Raw genomic sequence first — 24,213 nt, 5'->3', positions numbered from 1 at the left:
ACAATATGTTTCAAGACAATAGTGGTGATTTTTTTTATGTTTTTTATACATCTTTTGTATGTTATTAGAGTTAAACAGATTACCAAACAAAGAACCTTCTTCTAAAAATTGTCAATTACAAAGACAAAAAATGAGTGAAAAAACAACAAACATCCAAAGAAGAAAATGGAAAGAACTTTAAAAGCTTGGATCAAGATGATTTAAAAGCAAATTATAAAGAAATAAGCTATGGATCCAGTACTGTAAGTTTCTCTTCATCTCACAGAATGATCAAAAACACATACACATAAATCAGCATGCACAATTTACCTCAATGACTGGCTTCATTCACCATCATATGCATACTATAAAACCCCATTCTCAGTATGCACATTAATAGGGGCAAGCATAAAGGTTGCAATATAAAAGCATGTAGCATTCAGGACCTGAGGCAATTGATTTAGCTCTTGTTTTTTTTTTATAAAAGTGCCGCACGGTTGCTTAACTGTCATCAGCACATTATCCTGGTGCTCCATTTGGGATATGATTTATAATTTTGTGCTCGCCTTGACTGAAAAATGAAGAGTATCTGCAGACAGTCTGGCTTTGGTGTTTTTTGGACAGGGTTATTAGAGGAGAATGGAGAGGGGAAGAGACGAAGGGAATGGAGGGCTTTGGGAGGATTTGAGATAAGGACTGTCTCTCTCCACTCATTATCATATTGGCATTAATGCTCAACTGCCCTCCAGAACCAGTGTGTGTGTGAACAAAGTATGTATGAGAAACTAACAGACAAGTTAGTGTGAGAAAAATAGTTATGTTTGCGCATGATATTATGTGTGCTCAAACCGTTAGATGTGCTTTTATCCCTTATGGAAGCCTCATCTAATTGCACTTTTGTAGTACACAAGACACTTGAGATCCCAGTGTTACTAAATCCATCTTTGTTCTGGCCTAAATGCTTATTAGTTAAAAAAAACATCAGATTTGATTTTTTTTTTAGAAAATTTCATTCCAATTAGAGAGCATTGTAACAGCCTGACTTACGCTAAATACTGTTAATCAGGGCTGGGACGCTTCCCTCTTACAGAACAGTGGGTGGTGCATTACTGGAGAAGAGTGCAGAGTTGAGGCTGCAGAAATCCCAGCCCTCGTGGACTTCCAACAATAATTAATGTTTCAGAGATGCCAAAAATTTATTTTGAGGGATTTGTAGCAGCGACAACTGGCAGAGGGTCAGAATAAAGGATGAGGTTGAAAGGGTTAACAGTCTCGGAGGGGTTATTTTTTAATGAGCTCACATCTCTACGGTTGAAGATAAAACGAGGATAAAAAATTGCATAGAAAATCTTAGAGCTTCCGTGATTTAGGGAACAATTCAAAATTACAAATGAAAGCGATGTCAATTAGCAGTATGTTCTGGCAGTGAAAGGTCATTATTTGCAAATTCAGCTCTATTCTCAGTAAGGTTTTAGCATGAAATTATTAAACATTACCAGAAAACAGGATTTTCATTTTAATGAGACTTAAAAGAATAGAATAACTTTAAAAACCTGGTTTAATTTTAATATAAAACATAATGTAATGTCTGGTCAAATGGTGGTTTCACCATATACAGCACAGCTCACATTTACTGGCTCCTCTGGTGAAGATGATAAAGATGAAGGAAAAAGTCTTAACAGAAAAGAAAATATCTCTCTTATACTGCCAGTCCCACACTAATTAATGTAGCAAAGTTTCATGCCTAATTAGAGTACAATTATTCAATGAAAACAAAATCCCATTTTAGGAACTAATTGCTTTTAGCTTGTCCTTGAGACAATTATTGGACCCTTCTCAATTCTTCTCAGATAACAAAAATTTTAAAGAAATTTTTATTTATACCTCAATTTCAATGGGGTATAAATAAAATATGCCTTTTTCCATTTCTATTCTACTCTTCTACTCTAAAATGGGAAAAAAGAAAACATTGTACTAAAGTACAACATCTGTGGTGATCTTCAAGTCAGCAAATGGCTCCAAGAAAATTTTCACCCACCAATATTTGCCAATATTTATGATCAGAGTAATGTCTAAAACACCAAGTTTCTAATGTTTAATATGTAATAATTTTTAAGTTAAGCAATTATTATCATTTATAATCAGATCGAAGCAACTGTATATAATTTGTCAGAGTTCTTGATTGTTATAGACCCATGAAACAATTTGATCACAGAGGGAACATGAATCTAACGTTCTAACAGCGGAACCAGTCTAATGACTAAACATAAGTTGGTTCTCCATTTCTCATTAATAATGGCAATTATAAAGGCCTAGCCACACATTGAGTGATGAGCTTACCACCCTACAAGGGATTGTCCAAGTCGGGAGACTGTTGTTGGATAACATTAAAGCTCATTTTGGTTGCTGTAAAAATATTATTTATTATCAGAGGAAACCATTGAGCTTAATAGGTGTGAAAAAGATGTAAATGTCCAATATTTCTGCATAGTTTTGATAGATTCTAGGACAAATATTCCTGTCGATAATGCATAAACATACATGTTCATGCACATGCAGCCAGAAACACAAAATACCACAGGCACAAACAATTTGCAGAACTTTTGATATAAGCAGAGGAGTAGGAGCGAGGAGCGAGAAGCAGGCAGGCAGAGACCAAAACCAAAGGGGAAAGGTAAAGTATACTCACCAATCGGAATGACTATTCCCAAAACAGCAACTGTGATGTTATTGCCTATGAGGTAGTGATCACTTGCAGCTAGGATGAAGAGAAAGATACAAAAATAAAAATAAAATCAGCAAGAAGTTCTGCTCAATATCACACGCCATACCACCTCTTAAAATGAATTAGAGGTTTGTTTGGACAGAAGGGCATCCCTGTAGAAAAGCATATTTGCATGATAAAAAGATGGAAGACCATCTGGGGCCTGTTTTTGGTTTTGTTTTTTTTACAGCATGTGTGAATGAAGTGTGGATGAATCATACCAAGATGCAATAAAAATGCAATGAGTGTTTTTTATACAAGATAAAAGCAATATGAGAAAGCAATGCATCAGAAAGTGTATGAATGCAGCTCCAAAATAAATCTGGATTCAGGAAGCAAGATTCAAACCATGATGAGAGCTTCCGAACGACCTTGAGCATATATGCATAAAGTCATTATTTGCTTTTTTACTGTTTTCGTTTAGAATATTGATGCAAAACAATATTATTGTATTCTAGAGAGTTGTGGACTGGTATCAAAATGTTCTCAGTATGATAAATTTGAATAAAAACACAATGACTTCACGGTGTTTAAACAAACCCTCATAAACAAAAACTTATAGGATAATCAAATTTATTTTTTTTAAAACAAAAAAACTACTCAATTATATCTAAAGCGGGAAAATATAGGATATTTATAATAGGACTGTTATTTTGTGACCTGCTTAAAGCTTTGTTACTGTACAGAATATTATCTTTTTTTCACCATGTCGCTCAGTATAGCAAGTTGATTTATATATTATGCAAGCTGTACTGATATTAAGCTATGTTAAATTATAAGTCTCACAATCAAAATGAATGAAAAGGATGAATCCTACCTCCTACCTAGAGGAACCTGTTAGACATGAAAAGAAGCACTAACATATTAGATATAGAATCAAAAATAAATGATGAAAACCAACGAGATCAAATTATTAATACCATCAAGAATGAACTGTATTATAAATTCATTCAGTAATGATTAATTAAGCAAAAATAAACTAAAACAAAAAGTGACTAACAAACCCTCAACTAATTCTTTTACAAACAACAAACTACTATACTTTGGATATGACTGTTTATATCCGAAGGCCTAAAATCTATAGTTTATAAGTCTCCAAGAGGAATGCAGGCAGTGGTTAATGTCTAATGTCTAATTTTGATGTATGAACGTTTAGCAGATGATAACAAATAAAGCATTTAATGCAACCAGATCTTGTAAGGCTGACCCATCCTCTGTGACCCGGGCAAGCAAGTCTTCTTGATGGATTTTCTTTAGGGTTTGTTCTGAACTTCTATGCTCAGCTGCTTGGTATAACATGAGCTTCTGCGGGATGAGTTGTCACAAGGGACTAATCAACCAATTAGAAGCAGACTTGGGGTAACGTGAAAGCTAGGTCATGTCATACTGCCATTGGAAAAATGAATCCCAGATCTTTTGACTTCACAGAGACATCTCCATGTTTCAGAAATGAAAACAATCTATTGCTGAAGTCATAATCATCTCACAACTAAGGCTGCTCTAAATGCATTAAATAAAAGACAGATTCACTTAAATGTGAAGTTCTTTTAAAGTTGGACCCTGTCATTACAATAACCAAGTCAAAGGTTTTAGAATTTCCTACATGATACAATAAAATTATCAACTTTATTGGAACCTTAACAGCAACTGCCAACCTGACCATAACAACCTAGTAAGGTCATGTGCATCTCATATTTTATTATAACAAAGTTGTTTTGACTAGACCCATGGTTCTGCGAGGACAATTTAAAGGGACCTGAACAAAAGCAGTTAAAGTAAGGCAGGCCTCGCGCTGCACAGCCCAGAAAAGTCTGGTAAATCCGGCATGTTCTCTGGCATCTCATTAAAAGGACTTTAACACGTAGGATCAGTCTAACGTTAAAACAGTGGTTTTGAAACTGCAGCTTTTAAACATTTTGGTGCACTCTAATACATGTAATTAGCCCATACCTAACTCCAAACATACTTTTGAATCTCCACTTACCTTCAGCTCTTAACCCAACAGGTAGGTACTGAGCTTTGGTGCTAACCCCTCTCTCAATCTGTCTATTAGCAGCAGGCTCACGGTTTGCCAAAGTGTGATCAGATGGCTAGAGTAAAGTCAAGTGAGGAAGATTAGCAGAAGAGATCACAGCGCTTGCTTTGCATACTGATTGGCTCCTTCTAGAAAGAGGCCGTATAAATTCTATGCATAGCAAAAAAAAGCCCAGATGGCATGTTACTGATGAAAGACCCATTATTTTTTATGAATTCAATCAAATAGAGAAAAAAAAAACACCTACACATGTACACACATACATACACCACTCTAGACCGGACACCAAAGCCAGTGAGTCCTGAGTCAGCGGATATGATTTAGGCTTTTTTTAAAGTATGACTGACATCCAACGAGTCTCTAAAACTCTAAAAGGCAGATTAATAAAATCTTATTAAAGAAAAGAGGAATCCTGGTGAGCAGTAAGGCAGTAAGAGGACAGTGAGAAATGCTTTACTCTCATTCAAACTCTAATTGCTGGAAGGATTTTCTTAATTTCAATAAGACTGTAAAACACAAAACCACCTTCTAGTAATAAGGCCATATATGGAAATATATCCATAATACACATATCTGTTTGGTTAAAAGTCTGTTTGAATACAGATTTCTAAGAATTTGTGGAGGAGAACCACTATAACAGACTTTTAGATTCCTTGAAATAAGCCTTAATATGAGATTTCTTAAGGACCGGACTGAATACAACAAGCAAATCTCCATTACGGTAACAACGCTGACTATTTAATTCCCTATTTCAAGATAAAGGAAAAAAGTAAAGATCTATGAGACCCAAAATGTTGTAGACTTTGGTTTCCAGCTTTTTTTATTTGTTGGCTGCCTTTTCCTAAACTACTGGCTCCTCCACACCTGATGATGTCTGCCCCAGAGCAGCACATGTATAACAGCTGATGCTGGCAACTTGACAGTGCTCACCGAGTTGAAAATTATAACTTATGGCTCGTGGGTTTGCAGACACATCTTGTTCATGCCCCATTTTTTTAATGTGTGTCTCTTGTGATGAGCATTTGCGGTGCAGTGAGAAAGCTGGCAGCTTCAGAGACTTCGAGACAAACACTGTCTTGCATCTTTGGGGCTCTGGAAAACCAAGGCCCCAAAAGTGATGCAGCTGGCTTACTTTCAAGTTCCTGAAAAATCACTTCCACTCTTGTCTTGTTTCTATCCCATCAATTCTTATCTCTGTAACAGTGTCACTTTTTTCTCTTTTGGTCACTTTAATGCCCCTTCGCTTTACATTTTATTTTCATTAGTTACTGTGATTTATGTCTTATCTCTGTTTTCAGTCTAATACACAGCTCAGCATGTCTCTGTTAATCCTGTTTGTTGAAAATTCATTTTTGCTATCCTGTTTTACTTCAAAAGTCAATCTTAAAAAAAAAAAAAAAAAGAAAATGACTGTGAAATCAAATAATCAACAGTTCACACGTGATACAGAAACCAGACTTTAATAAATGCCATTGGCATCCTTGTACCCTTTCTGTTTTACTCTCTGGATAAAGTCCACAGGCAGCTGTTATTGCATTGAATGTGCTCATGACATTATTTTTAGTGCCCTTTTCCCAAGTGCTCAACTTCCTTTCAGTCGAAGCCAAGCTCCGTTTCTCCTTGGCCACAGCTAAAAGTGTGTACAAGTCACATTCAGTTTTTGTATTTGAATCAGAGCAATAAAAGTGACATTGATGAACTCGGCAGGGTTTTAAAAGTGAACCAATATCTCACTTAAAGCATAAGTAAAAGCAGTAAAATGGGTGAAAAAGCTACACATAAAAAACAGAGCATTAGACTTGCAAGCACACAATATTCAAGAGATTCCAGTGTGATGTAAATGTGTCATGCTTTTTGTGAAGACTGCCAATATACATTTCCTGTGACTTGTATAGTGCAGGTTATTTCAGTTAAGGGGTAGACAATGTACAGCGTTTTATAGAATTAACCCTTCTGCATACCAACCAGGTCCCCTACAGTGTCAGCCAACTTAAAGGTTTAACAGATGGCTAGGAATTAAACTTCATCACTTCAGACAGAGCGTTTGCAAAGCATAGCATGAGATGGTGTAGTGCAAAAATACAACTCTGTCGCATAATAAAGCTGTAAGGCATTGGTAATGCCTTTTTGCACATTAAATATTGTAACATACATGATTTGACCTCCAGCTAAGCCCATGAACTTTGAGTTTAAAAGATCAGGCGTTTTACAAAATCTGCTTTATTCCTTGATGTTTGGGCCCACATAAGGTGTTTTTAGATATGGTAATAAATATGGCCAAATAGGAAACAGTGTGACAGCTGCAACATCTTGCGTTGCTGTTAACCTTTGTATTGGTGGCAAATACAGTTAAGACTGAGATTCAAAATTTTCATTCAGCCAAACATCTCTCATAAATAATAAAACAATGTGAACCAAGTATTAATAAAACAATGTTTTACTTGCATTCTTTTAAAATAATGACATGTCATACATGTTTCAAACGGGCTCCAGGGCTTTAAGCTGTGAAAGACTCATTGAAATCGCTCTATTCTTTAACTCCCTCCTCAGCTTCTTTAACAGATTCATCTTCCCACTCTGGCTGGGCCAAATCAATACGTTAATATTACTTCCAGTCAGAAGAAACATGTCAGTAAAAGGAAAAGATTACTTTAAAGCTAAACCTATCAGGGGTACTTCTGACGTGACCAATAAATCAGCAGCAGCCTGGTGCTGCTGGAGATAACACTACAATGAAGTGGAACAGAGCGCTACATATGTAAAGAGGCACAGACAAATTTTATTTCTGCTGCATATCTTCATGGACTCTAGAATTAAAATCTAGATATGTGTAAATGTGTGCTAGGATTATTAAAACACAGTATGTAAAACATTGAAGCAGTTAGACGTTTCCAATGTCTAGCGCTTATCTTCAGAAATCAGGGAGCCAGTTAGCATTTTATTACAGCCAAGTAGATTTAGGAAAGAAGAATATGGGATTTAGCTCCGGGACCTGATGTGGATGAGTAAAATTCACTCTACAGCCACATTTACCACTTAAATGGGAGATAAAGCTCTGAAAAAATTTAAGTCAGCACATTTACATTTTTTGTTGTTCTTTTAAGATGTTTGCTTAATAACTAGATCAATGTCAGCAAGTGTTGTGGGAAACACAAAGCTGTAAAGATAAAAGAAATATAGAGTTTATACTTTCATATAATGAATTATTAATTGGTCTAATAAGAAAAAGTACAAACCAATTACCATGGTCATTGAGGTAAATATTAGCTTGCCAATTAAAAATGGAAAACAAATGTGGCATTTGAACAATGCTCACATTTATTTTAAGATGGTATCTTCAAATGAAAGACGAAACATGGAAGAAGACGGAACATGAGCACAAGCAATGAATCCTTTAGCAGCTTGACAATTGAGACATTACACTGACATCTCAAACCCAACTCAATCTCTATCAGACTTTTCAACAAAAAATCATACATGATCTGCAGCACAGTTGAACCTTTATTTAACTTTGCTCTAACAATGTTTGGTTTCTGCTTCATTGGTGTTTTTGTCAGTTTTCTGTCAATCCAGTTAAGGCTGACTTGTGTCTGTATGAAAGTTGTGGACAGAAAGGGGGAGAGTGAGGGGTAGAGAAAGAGAGGAAGAGACGAAGACAAGCTGTCACAAAGTGCGGAAGAGTGATGAGCAGTGGTTCTAGAAAATTCAGCAAATTATTGTTTCTTAGCTCTGACTCCTCTGTTAGAGACTGATGACAAGGGACTAGAATTTAGAAGGCAGACAGATTTACTGGGGAGTGATTTGCTGTGAATGAGTGAGGAAAAGAGGACAAGAAGAGGTCACACAGTGGATAGCCATATGGTCAGAAGGAGAGATGAAGGAGAAGGGAGCCCAGAGAAGAGAAAGTGGCATATGGAAATATTGGTTTTTAGCTTTCTGCTGCTGTAATGGCAGGTGGTAATGATAGTGTGGCTTCACCGACATACTGTGCTTTCACTTCAAACACAACCCTGCAAACCATTATACATACCTCTGTGGGAGAGGTTAGCATTGGTTTCTCTTTGAATGCTGTCTGGGGTCACTGGTCCCAGTAAGGGGGTTTGTGTGGACGTCTGACTGGTGCTGCTCAAACTGGTTGTTTCTGTGCTCGTGGCGGCTTGTGACCCTGGTGGCTCTGTAGTCCTGCTGCTTCTGGAGTTCTGAAGAGGCTGCGATGTCATATGGTGCCTGCCTGTGGACCACTGTGGGGTAGCAGCAGAGGTGGGAGTGCTTATGGTTGTGGGAGTTGTTGTGGTGGTTGTTGTGGTGGCGCTTGTGGTGGTTGGGGCAGCCGTGGTGGTTGTCCTGACTCGAACTAGACATGAGAAAAAATATATATATATATTAATGAGTACTTTTTACTTTAGAGAAAAGCAAACTAAGGACAAGATTCCCAATTTCCCATTTTTAGTTATATTCAAATAGTAAGGAACCTATAAAAAGGCCCAAAAAGCCATGGTTCTAAGGTTATTTATTTGTAAACTGATTGCTCATAAAGCAAGAAATTGCATGATATTGAGCTTCTTCTAACTGACTTCTTGACATTTTGAATCCAGCAAGTTGTTCGGTAACAATGAATCTAAGGTGCAGATTTTTTTTAACTAAATAAAAATACCATAATTAAGACATTAAAATATTTGCAGGTGGTTACAACAAAAATGAACGGAATATAAACAGATGTAGGGTACTGAACTGAACTGTAAATGAAAAAAAATAATTATCTTTGGAGGTAATGTTTTTCCTTTGTTCAGTAAGCTGTTGCTTAATCAGGTAAGACATTTTTGTCACCTAACAAAGTAGGTTATGTAAAAGGTACAGTTGAACCCAGATATTTTTTCCTTACTGCCTACTACTTATTACTGTCGTATTGAATGAATAGTTAAACATATCTCACACTGGGTCGGAGATAGTTTCTCTTAAAAATAATTTGTTCTTTCATTTTCTTCAGGTTTTTTTTGCTTTCAGCTACGTTCACTGCGGCTCATTGTTTTACATTTAGATTTGTTGCAAAACCAAAGCTCTTTTTCCACAGGTATGTTTTGAGTTACATGAAGTAATGAGCAATGTAGGGATGTATTAGTTGGCTATAGAATAGGTGTGAAATCCAGCTATCTACACTACACAAAGGCAGCACCAAAAAAAGGAGGTTCTTTGACAATTCTTTGACATTTTACAAAGGAAAATTTTTAAAATATTTCTTTTGTATCTGGTAAATCTTCCCCTTTAGAGATGCATGGACCCAATTTGCAGGTCAGGGTTTTAAAAAAATTGAAAGATTAAAAAAACATGATAAAAAACCAAAAGTTACATTATTCTGCAGTTACAATCCCTTTATCTGATCATTTTTGTTGCCCTGTGTATTATTTCAGTCGATACAGTGTGTTTATGTTTTTAGTTGAATCTACTGTTTTAAAGCAGCACAGACATTTAAAGCAACAAGCAAGAGGAAAGTGTTGCAGTTTTTATTTTCTCTATAATAAGTAAGAGCTCAGCAGCAATACCTGTATTTCAAAAAGAAACCTGAGGCTTCCAGTGTGTGTGCACTAAGTGCACAGCTTCCCCCCTCCTAAAGCAACTCTGAGTGATGGCCCACATACATCATAATCATCTCTTTCTCCCTTTTACCTGAGTCAGCTCCCTGCGGCTCACCTGTTAAAATGTGTGTGAAAACAGAGCGGCTCCATTAAGGATAACAACCCCACAAATGTTGCGGCTCTATCGAGTCAGTGGACGAACTGAGCTGTGAAATAGGGTCAGTGAATTAATGGAGGTGTGTTGGGGACACGCAGAAAGAATCCCTGACCCGTTTACTGAGATAGTTTCTTATTCTTTGAAAGAGTCTGTTTTTTAAATTTATCACAATCAGTGCAATTACCTGCATGCATTAACATTGCTCAGAGCCAACGCTAAAGCATACTGGGTCTGGATACATAGTCATTAGGATTTTGTTATGTGAGAAAAACACAGAAGCTTAAATGGACATCCAGCTGCTATCTAACAGCTTTGGAAGAATTTCCTGTTATCATTCGAATGAGAAAAGGAAACCCTCTAAATACACAAGACTCAAAAGATGAAGATGTATTTATAGAAAACATGAAAATTTAACTTTAAAGTGAGCATTGTGGGTTAGGAGAAGCTCCATCACCAGCGTAATAACTGTTTGGCCAGACACTCCATCATCATGTGACTTTAATTACAGCAGTGGTGATCTCCTGTGACATTATCTCGTACAGTTCCTTCCATTAGGTGGGCCTCTGGGTAGTGTGATTTATCAGTTTGAGGCGACATACCTACAGCACAGCGCCTCATGTCTGGTCCGAGCTCCATACCATCAGGACAGGCGCAGGTGTACTTTGGAGAGTGGTCTGTGATCTGGGGAGCCTTTAGACACAGATACTCGCAGCCACCGTTTGGTAGACTGCCCAGATTGCAGGTGTCGGGGGCTTAGGGAACAAAAGAACAAAGAGAAGCATTAAAAGCTATGATAACCAGAGTCAGGTTCTTTTATAGAAGTTACAACACCTATAAAATCTTGTTAAGCTGTTTAAATGAGTAGAAGGTCTGAAATCTCAGTTACCGTATATCCCAAGAGTTTAGGAAAATCTAAACATTACAATATTTCAACATGTTTGATACAAACACAAACTTTATTGGCATTCAATGTGATAGAGCCACAAAGAGCATACTTGGGAAGTTGAGATTATAGTTTTTTTTTGTTTTCAAATAAAAATCTAAAAAGTCTGTAGTGCATTCATATTCTTGCCCTCCTGAGTCAATAGTTGTAAAACCCTTTCTGCTTCTATATAACTGCAAATTCTTTGGCGTTGGCTCCACCAGGTTTGTGCATCTAAAGTAAGATTTATTTACCTGTTCTTCTTTGCAAAATAGCAACATCTCAACTTGGATATAGAGCATCTGTGAATAGTTTTGTTCAAATCTTGCCATAGATTCATAATTCATTTCAGGTGTGAACTTTGACTAGGCCTTTCTAAAGCATGAATACACTATGATCCAAACCATTCCACTGTAGTTCTAGTAATTTTAGGGATACTGTCTTGCCTCCATCCTAGTATGAAGTCTTTTACAGCCACTAAAGGGGTTTGTTCCATGAATGCCCTGCAGCTCCAACAATCTTTCACCATCTTCACTGACACCACTATATCTTACCAAGGGGAAGGTGCATTCAGAGTGTTGTACAGTTTTAGTCTTCCTAAAGACATAGCTTTTTGCATGCAGACCAGAAAGACAAATTTTGATCTCCTATGAACAGAGTTATGTCCCCTGTGTTCTGTCTTAAGAGAATTTCATGGCAATAGTATGAAAAAACTGCTTAGCTCTCCTGCTACTTTATGCCTAGTTCAAAGTATGGGATACAGTTTTATAACCTAATCCTCCTAAAAACGTCTTCATAACTTTATAGTAAAACATGTGTTCCTTGGTCTTCATGATGCTGTTTGTTCTCTAATGTTGCTGGCTAGCTGGTTGCATATGATTTTACTTTGGGGTACCAGAGTACAGGGGGCTGAATACAAATGCAAACACACTTTCCAGATTTTTATTTGCTAAAAACTTGAAAACCATCTGTACAATTCTGTGCTACTTTGCATTAATCTATCACATAAAATCTTAACAAAATACACTATGGTAACTATGGCTGAAAAGTAACAAAATGTGGAAAACTTCAAATATTCATATTACTTTTACAAGGTACTGTGAAAAGTGCTCACATGCAGCCAAAGGTGCAAGGGCTGACTTTTTAAATATTCTCCACATAGATAAAAAATTTAAATGAAGTCTCTTAGCCCCGGATGCAGACTCGTGAAAATTTTTTTTTTTGATCTGCTCGTCGTGTGGTAAAGCACCTGAAGTAGGTCAGGCGTAGTTGTTTCGACCCTCTGAAGTGTTTTCTTGCTTTATAGATCAGGACTTCTTAGGAATCACCAGAATGTATGTCACTCATTGCACATGTTTTAATAGGTGAGGAGCACATTTACTGTCTGCTTAATCTACAGTATCCATGCTGAAAGAAGGGTACAAGTTACAGCACTCTCCACAAATATTAGAAGCCCTCATAAAGGTGGTAATAAAAATACCGCAGCAGCGTTTTTTTTCTGTTTTTTTTTATACAAATTTACTCACATAACATGTGAGTGAATGTCAGATTATGCTTCTGTGATAAAAGCTGAAGTGTTGTTAAGGCTTTTTATATATCGTTACCAGAGATGCCATTAATATGGAGAACACTGCACTTTCTCATCTTGCTTTCCATGTCAGTACAAAAGTATCTTTCCACTTAAAAGTTAATTTAACCTACAGCGAAATAAAAATAAAAATGCTGTACCTGGGTTGAGTTAGACAAAGAGAAGAACAAACAAAGCTGTTATCATAAGGTCTCCATCAACCCTTTCAGCGTGATTTACAATTAATTTGGGTCATTTGGTAAGGTGGAAGATACTGAATTAGAATGAATTAATTGGATTAAAGTTTTTCATAGAATTTCACTTTGAATTTGACAGTGCACTGAGACGACGTTTGTTGTGAAGTCTCTTAAAATAAAGGAACCAAACTGAATTAGTAACATGATGGTGTGCTTCACATTTCCTTTTATTTAGTTTTTTTCAGATCAGATCAGATGCTCATCTCAGATGCTCCTAGTAAATAACGTTCACTAGAATAGAACAGGAAAAAAATCATAACCTTTGACCAATTATGTCCTTTGGAGTCCAGCTGCATTTCAGTAAATTACCGACAGAGTTTCAAGAGAAATGCCATTTATGAATTAAAAAGGTATTAGAAACAGCATGACTCAAGCAGCAGTTATGAACCGGTGTATAAACATAGAGATAGAGGGTACGGGATACATCTACAGGTCCTTCTCAAAATATTAGCATATTGTGATAAAGTTCATTATTTTCCATAATGTAATGATGAAAATTTAACATTCATATATTTTAGATTCATTGCACACTAACTGAAATATTTCAGGTCTTTTATTGTCTTAATACGGATGATTTTGGCATACAGCTCATGAAAACCCAAAATTCCTATCTCACAAAATTAGCATATTTCATCCGACCAATAAAAGAAAAGTGTTTTTAATACAAAAAACGTCAACCTTCAAATAATCATGTACAGTTATGCACTCAATACTTGGTCGGGAATCCTTTTGCAGAAATGACTGCTTCAATGCGGCGTGGCATGGAGGCAATCAGCCTGTGGCACTGCTGAGGTCTTATGGAGGCCCAGGATGCTTCGATAGCGACCTTTAGCTCATCCAGAGTGTTGGGTCTTGAGTCTCTCAACGTTCTCTTCACAATATCCCACAGATTCTCTATGGGGTTCAGGTCAGGAGAGTTGGCAGGCCAATTGAGTACAGTGATACCATGGTCAGTAAACCATTTACCAGTGGTTTTGGCACTGTGAGCAGGTGCCAGGTCGTGCTGAAAAATGAAATCTTCATCTCCATAAAGCTTTTCAGCAGATGGAAGCATGAAGTGCTCCAAAATCTCCTGATACCTAGCTGCATTGACCCTCCCCTTGATAAAACACAGTGGACCAACACCAGCAGCTGACACGGCACCCCAGACCATCACTGACTGTGGGTACTTGACACTGGACTTCTGGCATGTTGGCATTTCCTTCTCCCCAGTCTTCCTCCAGACTCTGGCACCTTGATTTCTGAATGACATGCAGAATTTGCTTTCATCCGAAAAAAGTACTTTGGACCACTGAGCAACAGTCCAGTGCTGCTTCTCTGTAGCCCAGGTCTGGGGAATGTGGCACCTGTAGCCCATTTCCTGCACACACCTGTGCACGGTGGCTCTGGATGTTTCTACTCCAGACTCAGTCCACTGCTTCCGCAGGTCCCCCAAGGTCTGGAATCGGCCCTTCTCCACAATCTTCCTCAGGGTCCGGTCACCTCTTCTCGTTGTGCAGCGTTTTCTGCCACACTTTTTCCTTCCCACAGACTTCCCACTGAGGTGCCTTGATACAGCACTATGGGAACAGCCTATTCGTACAGAAATTTCTTTCTGTGTCTGACCCTCTTGCTTGAGGGTGTCAATAGTGGCCTTCTGGACAGCAGTCAGGTCGGCAGTCTTACCCATGATTGGGGTTTTGAGTGATGAACCAGGCTGGGAGTTTTAAAGGCCTCAGGAATCTTTTGCAGGTGTTTAGAGTTAACTCGTTGATTCAGATGATTAGGTTCATAGCTCGTTTAGAGACCCTTTTAATAATATGCTAATTTTGTGAGATAGGAATTTTGGGTTTTCATGAGCTGTATGCCAAAATCATTCGTATTAAGACAATAAAAGACCTGAAATATTTCAGTTAGTGTGCAATAAATCTAAAATATATGAATGTTAAATTTTCATCATGACATCATGGAAAATAATGAACTTTATCACAATATGCTAATATTTTGAGAAGGACCAGTATATACAATAAGAGCAGTTGCTTCAGTCAATTTAAAATTTTAAAGGATAAATTACCATCATAGCAACCAGTGTTCATTTAATCTAACTTTATTCAGCTTTGCTGAGTTCTGTTTTATATGTTGTTTTTGATGGCAATCGGAAAGCTACTATGTTTAATTCTAGGGAATCGTTTGATTTATTAATGAAAGAATGCAATTAGTTCCCAATTGGCACACATGCTGCTTTGAGGGCTTAATGATGAGAAAAAAACAAATAATGAAAACAGACTCATTAACAAATATTTGGCAAATTACAATAATGCGAAATATTAACACAAGATTTGATATTTTAAACACAGCCATGAATCTAATCGTACGTTTTTTGTTCCGTCTTTCCCAGAGTTTTAATAAGTTAATCTTCCATTTGTTGTGCTGAGATCAAACAGTCTTGTCATTTGACCAACAGACTTGTTATGCAGACAAACACTGAGTTAACACTCACACACATAGCTTCTCATCTTCAATGGATTGAGCTGGGGGTACTTTTTCTTTTACAGTTTCATGTCAAATTCACAAGATATTTGGATTCTTTCTTTTTGGGTTACCTTTGGGCTGTCTCTGTTCATGAAACACAACAAGGTCCAGCGGGTTGTTTAGATTCTCTGCTACTTTTGCCACATCGTGCCCCGTCAGCCGGTTCGTGCTGTAAATGGCTTCATCCTCTAGGTCCGTCCAGTATATGTGATCCTATGTTTAAAGAGATAACTGTTAGAAGATTTGAATATTACGCAAAACCCCCAAAAAAGGATTTCTTGTGATTGCTGCAAAAATACAGTGTCTGCCAGATTTAACCTTTAATCATCTAGCAGAGATCTAGAATGACACTAAAGCCAGGACATACTGGAAGATTAAATATGTAGACTTTTCTGCCATCATTTTGAAAAACGACACAGGCTGCAAGAACAGATCACCAACGTCAAGAAGAAAAAGCAAGGTTGTGAACAGAATGTTGAGTCATTTTAAAAGTGAAATGTGGGACAGAGATAAAACAGGTTGTAAAAATAAGTTTTCAGTTTCTTCTATGATATGATAGCTGAAGAGAGGAGCTGCAGGGGTTCATCAAAGATTTGTGAGGTGTGTCAAAGTATATCCCTGTTTGTGTTTCAAGCACAGCGGTTTTCTTTTCTTTCTGTTTATGTTGGATTATCAGCGGACTTAACCTTTCTCCAGTATTCCCTTTTCCATCTTTCCATAAACTCTGCATGGCTCAACCCTCTGTACTCAGAGTGAGATAACCTTTACTCTTATGACAGTAATGCTGAAACAATGAAAGATAAATATCAGCAATGCTGATATAACCATTCTCTGAAATTTTATTTCATCTTTCCCATTCCCTATGGATGTCTTTCACAAACTGTCAGTCTCAACCTTTCTTTATCTTTTATTGTTCATGAGATTCTCTGCCATCACTCTTTTCAAATGTCATTTTTTTGACCATGAGGACTTCAAACCTGAGGAGCATTGTTCCCTACGGTATGATCAAGCTGAATCTCTTATTTGCAGAACTTATTCCTGAGCGTGCACAGGCAGCTCTCATGAGCAAATGTCATTGCAGCACATCAGTCAAAGTCTTAGCTCTTTGTGGTACGAAAACACAGCTGAGTGGATTTGAATTACAAAAGAGTCAAGAGGAAAACAGACTTTGATGATTTTGCAATGATTCTGCCTCAGAAAAAACAAAAAAAAAGTGGGCCTATAGTCAGTAAGTAATTTTCTACCGCTTCTTCCATAGTGGGTCGCGGGGAAGCTGGTGCCTATCTCCAGCAGTCTATGGGGAGGATGCGGAGTACACCCTGGACAGGTCGCCAGTCCATCACAGGGCAATACAGACACACACAGGACATTCACACCTAAGGGGAATTTAGAGACCAATTAACTTAACAGTCATGTTTTTGGACTGTGGGAGGAAGCCGGAGTGAACCCACGCATACATGGCGAGAACATGCGAACTCCATGCAGAAAGACCCCTGGCTGGGAGTCAAACCCAGGACCTTCTTGCTGCAAGGCAACAGTACTACCAACTGCGACACCATGCAGGCCTTTAGTCAACGAGCTTAAAATGTGTTTTCAGCTAGTCTTACCCCGTTACCAGAGATACGTTTCAACAAAAAAATATTATTAATAATAATGTTATCTGTATTGATTATCTAATTGAAGTCTGATACAGATGCTTACAAAAAACATAGAACACTGACTAAATGTAGAAGCGGTGTTAAGTGCTTTTTGAGCACAGTTGTACCTTTTATTAAATCTGCTGCTCTTTATAGATTAACACACGTATAACAAGTTGAAATTAGCTGGTTACATTGGGCTCTGTGCTCCGTTACAACCCGTATTTTGCTTGTGAAGAAGGCTTCCTTCAGCAATCTGACCAGCATTGCACAGCAACAGGTGGGGGAAGTGAGAACTGCTTTACTCTAAGCTTCTTGCAGCCAGCAACAATGCTGGCATCTCATTATAAGGATGTTAAACCCAAGGATTGCAGTACACCTTAGCTGTGCCATGCCAAATGTGTTCTGTTAAAGCCTGTATAAAATCCTAACTTTCTTCCTGTCTAAAGCTCTGGCCTCATGCTCTGTCTTGCCTAACATATCAATTTTCAACATCTCTTTATTTTAATAAGCCATTTCATTCTCTCCTTCTTCTGTGCCCACTAGCAAAACAGAAATGGAGGAGAAAGTAATACAATAATACTGGAGCAAGAAGAATAGACAACATTACTCACAAGAAACTTTTATAAGCTACATTTCCTCAGGACCTGGTGTAAGGGCAGGGGGTGGACACTGACTGGGAGGGTAGGTGTGTCTTTCACTGTGTCTGGGATGGTGTATCAGGACTTTCATAGAACAATTCTTTGTCTTCCTTTTTCAATGATTGGTGGTAAGCCTGCTTATGAAAGGCTTAACACTACCTGGCTCTATACTAGTAAATGTAAAAAGTCATAAACAATAGCCTATAATTACAATTACACCTTCTTTTACTTGCCCACATCCAAAAAAAAAAAAGAACTACTGCATTAATGGTTTATGTAGATTTCAATAATGCTATGGTTAATTTGTTGAAATTATTGAATGTTAAACCATTTTACAATTTAAAATAATTTGCACTTGAATAGTAAAACAAAAACAAAAAAAAAGAAAGAAAGAGATATTTTCATTACTATTTCAGGAAATATTTAAATGATTGCAGATTTCATTCACCTCTTCCTAAATGTCACTGTTTATTTTATTACCCAGCAACTGATTAACTAAGCACAAACCAAAATACCAACTACACCGTTTGCATTCCAATGAAGATCTTTGACCCAAATGTCATAAATTTAACCAGTCAAATGCCACATCCCTGCTGCAGGAACATTTGTTTTTGGCAAAATTTAGATCATTGTGACAGTCTTAACGTTATACTTTCTTGTTTATGAATACAGATTTTAAATAAATTTTTAAGATCATTCTTTTGTACAGTTGAGGGAAGTTCATATGAGTTAAAAATGGGGATATTTTTAGCAGCCCTAAAAAATCTTTGTATTTAGATTCAAAGACAGTCCAGATTTTAATGTCAACTATCCATTTTGTAGTATATCTCTATAAATTAATACACAGGCTACATATATAGCTTTTGTGTTAATCCTAACCATGCTGCAGAGAAATTTGTTGATTTTATTTGAGCCGTTTTTAACCAGATTACAAGATGAACTATCATAAAAAAATAGTACGGTTATATTATTTTATCATGTTATGTTGTTATATGTGTTTTATTTTTTATTAGACTAAGCATGTAATTATACATTCAGTTCATCAAATGAGATGACATTTGATACTTTTTACTTTCAGAAACTTTGATTCTTATTCTTTTCTTTAAAAATAGATTAAAGGTTTCACATATTAAAACAGTGTTTCAATCAACCTGAGTTTAGAATATTTCACTTTGGGTTTCAAAGTTTAACTTTGGGTTGATTTACTGAGGTAATGATGAGAAAGACTCAATTCATGAAATAGTGTGAAATTTAAATATCACAAGCTCTTGTGCTAAAACTTTACAAAACTAGAAAAGACTTAAGCTGCTTTCACACAGCTTCCTACCACCCCATGTATGCTGGCATACTGAAAAACACATACTACATGGGTCTAAACATGAAAAACAATAAGAGGTTCATGTGCAGTCATGTCTTTGAAATAAGTGTATGCCTTTTGATGCTCTCATGGTTAGCGTGTGTGTGTGTGTGTGTGTGTGTTTGGGATCAAGGATGTGGAATCCAGGCTGTTGTACTGCATCAGAACTATGCTGTTCTGTTACCATCTTGTTTTACATGTTTTGGATAAAGGATCAACTGATTGAGAATCAGATTTCAGTGCACTACGGGTGCCCCCAAGTGTTCAGATAATTATTATCAGTTTTCAGAATCTGTTTTAAACACCCAGAATGATGAGGTGAGTGACGTGTCTGCCTAGCATTATGTACCATGTAATGTTATTAATTGGTCATTGCTGCAATATATGATTCATGCTGCTGGAGAGCAGTTGTGCTCATACAACTCTGTTTCGTATTGCATTGAGTGGATGTACTTTATATTTCCTTATTTTATCAGTGGTTTATCAGAGTGGTTTGTTGCAGTTTCTTTGGGATCACTTGTATATTGTTGTTTGTTCACCGAACAACAATGATCCTGGAAGTCATTGGTTCATCCAATGCTTGGAGTAAACACTTGTCAGGCCACTACTCCAACAAGTTTTTTTTAACACACTCTGAAGCACCATCACCAGAGCAGTTGTAGAAAATTCCACATTTAACATGCTAAACAAATGTCCAGGTTTGTTTTAGTATTTTGAGTAAACTCATATTTCCACAGAAAAGACTGTTTCTCCATTTAATGAGGAAATTTGTCAAAGACAAGCAACATATTTTCCTCACTTCACTGCTCCTAGCACAGAACCACCCCACTACACTCGAATATGATGTATGTTCAATTGGGCCCAGGTGCTCTTCTTTGTCTCCCAACTTTGTGATTACTCTAATATCTTGTTTGTTCAGGAAGATCTATACCATGAAATGACCAGAGTCAAATTAACTGAATAAAATAGTTCCGTTTTTCAGTTCACAGCTTTATCCAGACCTCTCTAAAGAAACAAATGTCCCATAATCGAGTTACTGGGAGCAGAACAACCGCCTTTACAGCTAAAGGATTTTTAATTTGTTCTGTATCATAACCCGTATAGAACACGGAGCAGAACAACTGAGGGCTATTAATCTCAGAGGGTGAACTTTCACTGCAATCTGAAACAAAGGTTCTCCTCACACCCACACACACACATTGCACAACATTCATACAGATCCTCTGAGTCAGGCATGATGGATGTCCTCCTTTTTCTTCAGCTTCTCATCATCACAGCATGTGCAGTAAAGAGAAGAATGGAGAAAAAACTTCTGACTTATAACATTTTGTCTCTTTCTTTATTCACCTTCATCCTCACAATTCTGTCTTTGTGCTGTTCTACCTCACACCCATCTACTCTGAAAGTAATCAAAGTCACTCACATCCATTATAATAAATACACTGTATTAGTTTCAGAGATTCCTGAACATCACTTTGACTACGTTCTCCATGGAGTGATTTAACAAATTTATTTTGTGCTTATTCCAGGTCCATTCTCATTAAACTGTTCAGTTTCTCCAGTCAATGTGAATCACTCCATAGTTCAAATAAATCTCTTCCCAAACTTGGAGTGACCTCACACGTCTCCTACAGCTCTGTTGTCTGTTCTGAAAGACCCAGGTGGTTACAGAAAATGAATCACATTTAGCATTCTTCAATAATTTGCATGATCTTTTTTGTAGGTTAATTCATGCATTAATGATAAGAACAAAGTAAATTTTGTTTATTTTAAAGTACAATAAAAACTTTCTCTAGGGCCTAGATTTGGCTCCACAAGTCCAACATATAAATTTACAAACAAGACATGAGGATGTGGCTCATTCTTGATATATTTATATAAAATTTGTCTATTAGGTAAGACACACAAAATAGAAATATTATATATATATATATATATATATATATATATATATATTTATATATATATATATATATATATATATATATATATATATATATATATATATAGAAGAGGACAAGCCACCCTTTTCTGGTCGAGAACCATGGCCTCGGACTTAGAGGAGCTGATCTTCATCCCAGCCGCTTCACACTCGGCTGCGAACCGCCCCAGCGCATTCTGTAGGTCTTGACTAGAGGGGGCCAGCAAGACCACGTCATCTGCAAAAAGAAGAGACGAAATCCTCTGGTCCCCAAACCAGACCCCCTCCGGCCCTTGGTTGCGCCTAGAAATTCTGTTCATAAAAGTTATGAACAGGACCGGTGACAAAGGGCAGCACTGCCGGAGTCCAACATGCACCGGGAACAGGTCCGACTTAGTGCCAGCAATGCGGACCAAACTCCTGCTCCGATTGTACAGGGACCGGATGGCCCCTAGTAAAGGGCCCCCGATTCCATACTCCTGGAGCACCCCCAACAGGGCATCACGAGGGACACAGTCGAATGCTTTCTCCAGGTCCACAAAACACATGTGGACCGGTTGGGCAAATTCCCATGAACCCTTGAGTACCCTGTAGAGGGTATAGAGCTGGTCCAGTGTTCCACGGCCGGGACGAAAACCACACTGCTCCTCCTGAAGCCGAGGTTCGACTATCAGCCGGACTCTCCTTTCCAATACCCTGGCGTAGGCTTTACCAGGGAGGCTGAGGAGTGTGATCCCCCTGTAGTTGGAACACACCCTCCGGTCACCCTTCTTATGAAGGGGGACCACCACCCCAGTCTGCCAGTCCAGAGGCACTGTCCCCCACCGCCACGCAATGTTGAAGAGGCGTGTCAACCATGACAGCCCCACAACATCCAGAGATTTGAGGTACCCAGGGCGGATCTCATCCACCCCCGAAGCCCTGCCACAGCGGAGCTTTTTAACCACCTCGGTGACTTCAACCTGGGTGATGAAAGAATCCAACCCCGAGTCCCCAGCCTTTGTTTCCACCATGGGATGCATGATGGCAGGATTGAGGAGATCCTCGAAGTACTCCTTCCACCTCCCGATAATGTCCTCATTCGAGGTCAGCAGTCTCCCACCCCCACTGTAAACAGTGTTGGCGAAGCACTGCTTCCCCCTCCTGAGGTGCTGGACGGTTTGCCAGAATCGATTCGAGGCCAACCGGAAGTCCTTCTCCATGGCCTCACCGAACTCCTCCCAGGCCCGTGTTTTTGCCTCTTCCACAGCCAGGGCCGCGGCACGCTTGGCCCCACGGTACCCGTCAGCCGCCTCAGGAGTCCCACAAGCCAACCACAGCCGATAGGACTCCTTCTTCAGCTTGACAGCGTCCCTTACTGCCGGTGTCCACCACCGGGTTCTGGGATTCCTGCTGCGACAGGCACCGCAGACGTTACGGCCGCAGCTACAGGCAGCAGCATCGACAATAGATGCAGAGAACATGATCCACTCGGACTCTATGTCTCCAACATCCCCCGGAATCTGGTCAAAGCTCTCCCGGAGGTTGGAGTTGAATACATCCCTGGCCGAGGGCTCCGCCAGACGTTCCCAGCAGACCCTCACTATGCGCTTAGGCCTGCCAAGTCTGTCCGCCTTTCTCCTCCTCCAGCGGATCCAACTCACCACCAGATGGTGATCAGTGGACAGCTCAGCCCCTCTCTTCACCTGAGTGTCCAAAACATGCGGCCGAAGGTCTGATGATACAACAACAAAGTCGATCATTGACCTCCTGCCTAGGGTGTCCTGGTGCCAAGTGCACTGATGGACACCCTTATGTTTGAACATGGTGTTCATTATGGACAATCCGTGACTAGAACAGAAGTCCAATAACAAAGCACCACTCGGATTCAGATCGGGGAGGCCATTCCTCCCGATCACGCCTCTCCAGGTGTCACTGTCGTTTCCCACATGGGCGTTGAAGTCCCCCAGCAGAATAATGGAGTCCCCGGGTCTTCAGGTTGGAGCGGAGTTCCTGCCTCAAGTGGAGAAGTTCAAGTATCTCGGGGTCTTGTTCACGAGTGAGGGAAGAATGGAGCGGCAGATCGACAGACAGATCGGTGCGGCTGCCGCAGTAATGGGGGCGCTGTGCCGGTCCGTTGTGGTGAAGAGAGAGCTGAGCCGAAAAGCGAAGCTCTCGATTTACCGGTCGGTCTACGTTCCTACCCTCACCTCTGGCCATGAACTTTGGGTCATGACCGAAAGAACAAGATCCCGGATACAAGCGGCTGAAATGAGCTTCCTCCGTAGGGTGGCCGGGCACTCACTTAGAGATAGGGTGAGGAGCTCGGCCATCCGGGACGGGCTCCGAGTAGAGCCGCTGCTCCTCCACATCGAGAGGATCCAGTTGAGGTGGCTCGGGCATCTAGACCGGATGCGTCCTGGACGCCTTCCTCGGGAGGTGTTCCAGGCACGTCCCACCGGGAGGAGGCCCAGGGGACGGCCCAGGACACGCTGGAGGGACTATGTCTCTCAGCTGGCCTGGGAACGCCTTGTGCTGCCCCCTGGAGGAGCTGGAAGAGGTTTCTAGGGAGAGGGACGTCTGGGTGTCTCTGCTGAGTCTGCTGCCCCCGCGACCCGATCCCGGATAAGCGGAAGACGACGAGTACGAGTATATATATATATAATGTGATATAATAAAATGCTTATGTCTTATTTTGATCAAATTTAATGTTGACTACATGGTACATTTTCTTTGCATTTTGTTATGTATAAACTTGGATGGTAAATATACAACATCCACCACTGTTATTGCTGTTCCTTATAAAGATAATTAAAGAGCCTACAAAATAAATCTATATTTTACTGCAGTAGAAAAACTAGTTTTTCTGTCACAGTTAAATGTTTCAGATTATCAAACTAATTTTAATACCAA

General features: G+C 38.9%; 1 protein-coding gene across 5 annotated transcripts in view; it reads right to left on the bottom strand.

Moving 5' to 3' along the window:
• The window catches only part of lrp8 (low density lipoprotein receptor-related protein 8, apolipoprotein e receptor), a 238,165-nt gene that overhangs the window by 12,001 nt on the left and 201,951 nt on the right, over positions 1-24,213 (bottom strand). For all 5 annotated transcript variants that reach the window (XM_047375057.1, XM_047375060.1, XM_047375059.1 and 2 more), the window contains exons 14-17: positions 15,837-15,978; positions 11,108-11,260; positions 8,809-9,132; positions 2,669-2,737 (exon numbers count right to left, since the gene is read on the bottom strand). In XM_047375057.1, the coding sequence (XP_047231013.1) occupies positions 2,669-2,737; positions 8,809-9,132; positions 11,108-11,260; positions 15,837-15,978 (688 nt within the window). The remainder of the gene's footprint in view (positions 1-2,668; positions 2,738-8,808; positions 9,133-11,107; positions 11,261-15,836; positions 15,979-24,213) is intronic.

This window comes from Girardinichthys multiradiatus, chromosome 9 (genome assembly GCF_021462225.1).
Source record: "Girardinichthys multiradiatus isolate DD_20200921_A chromosome 9, DD_fGirMul_XY1, whole genome shotgun sequence".
NCBI lineage: Eukaryota > Metazoa > Chordata > Actinopteri > Cyprinodontiformes > Goodeidae > Girardinichthys > Girardinichthys multiradiatus.
This window is presented reverse-complemented; position numbering and strand designations above follow the sequence as displayed.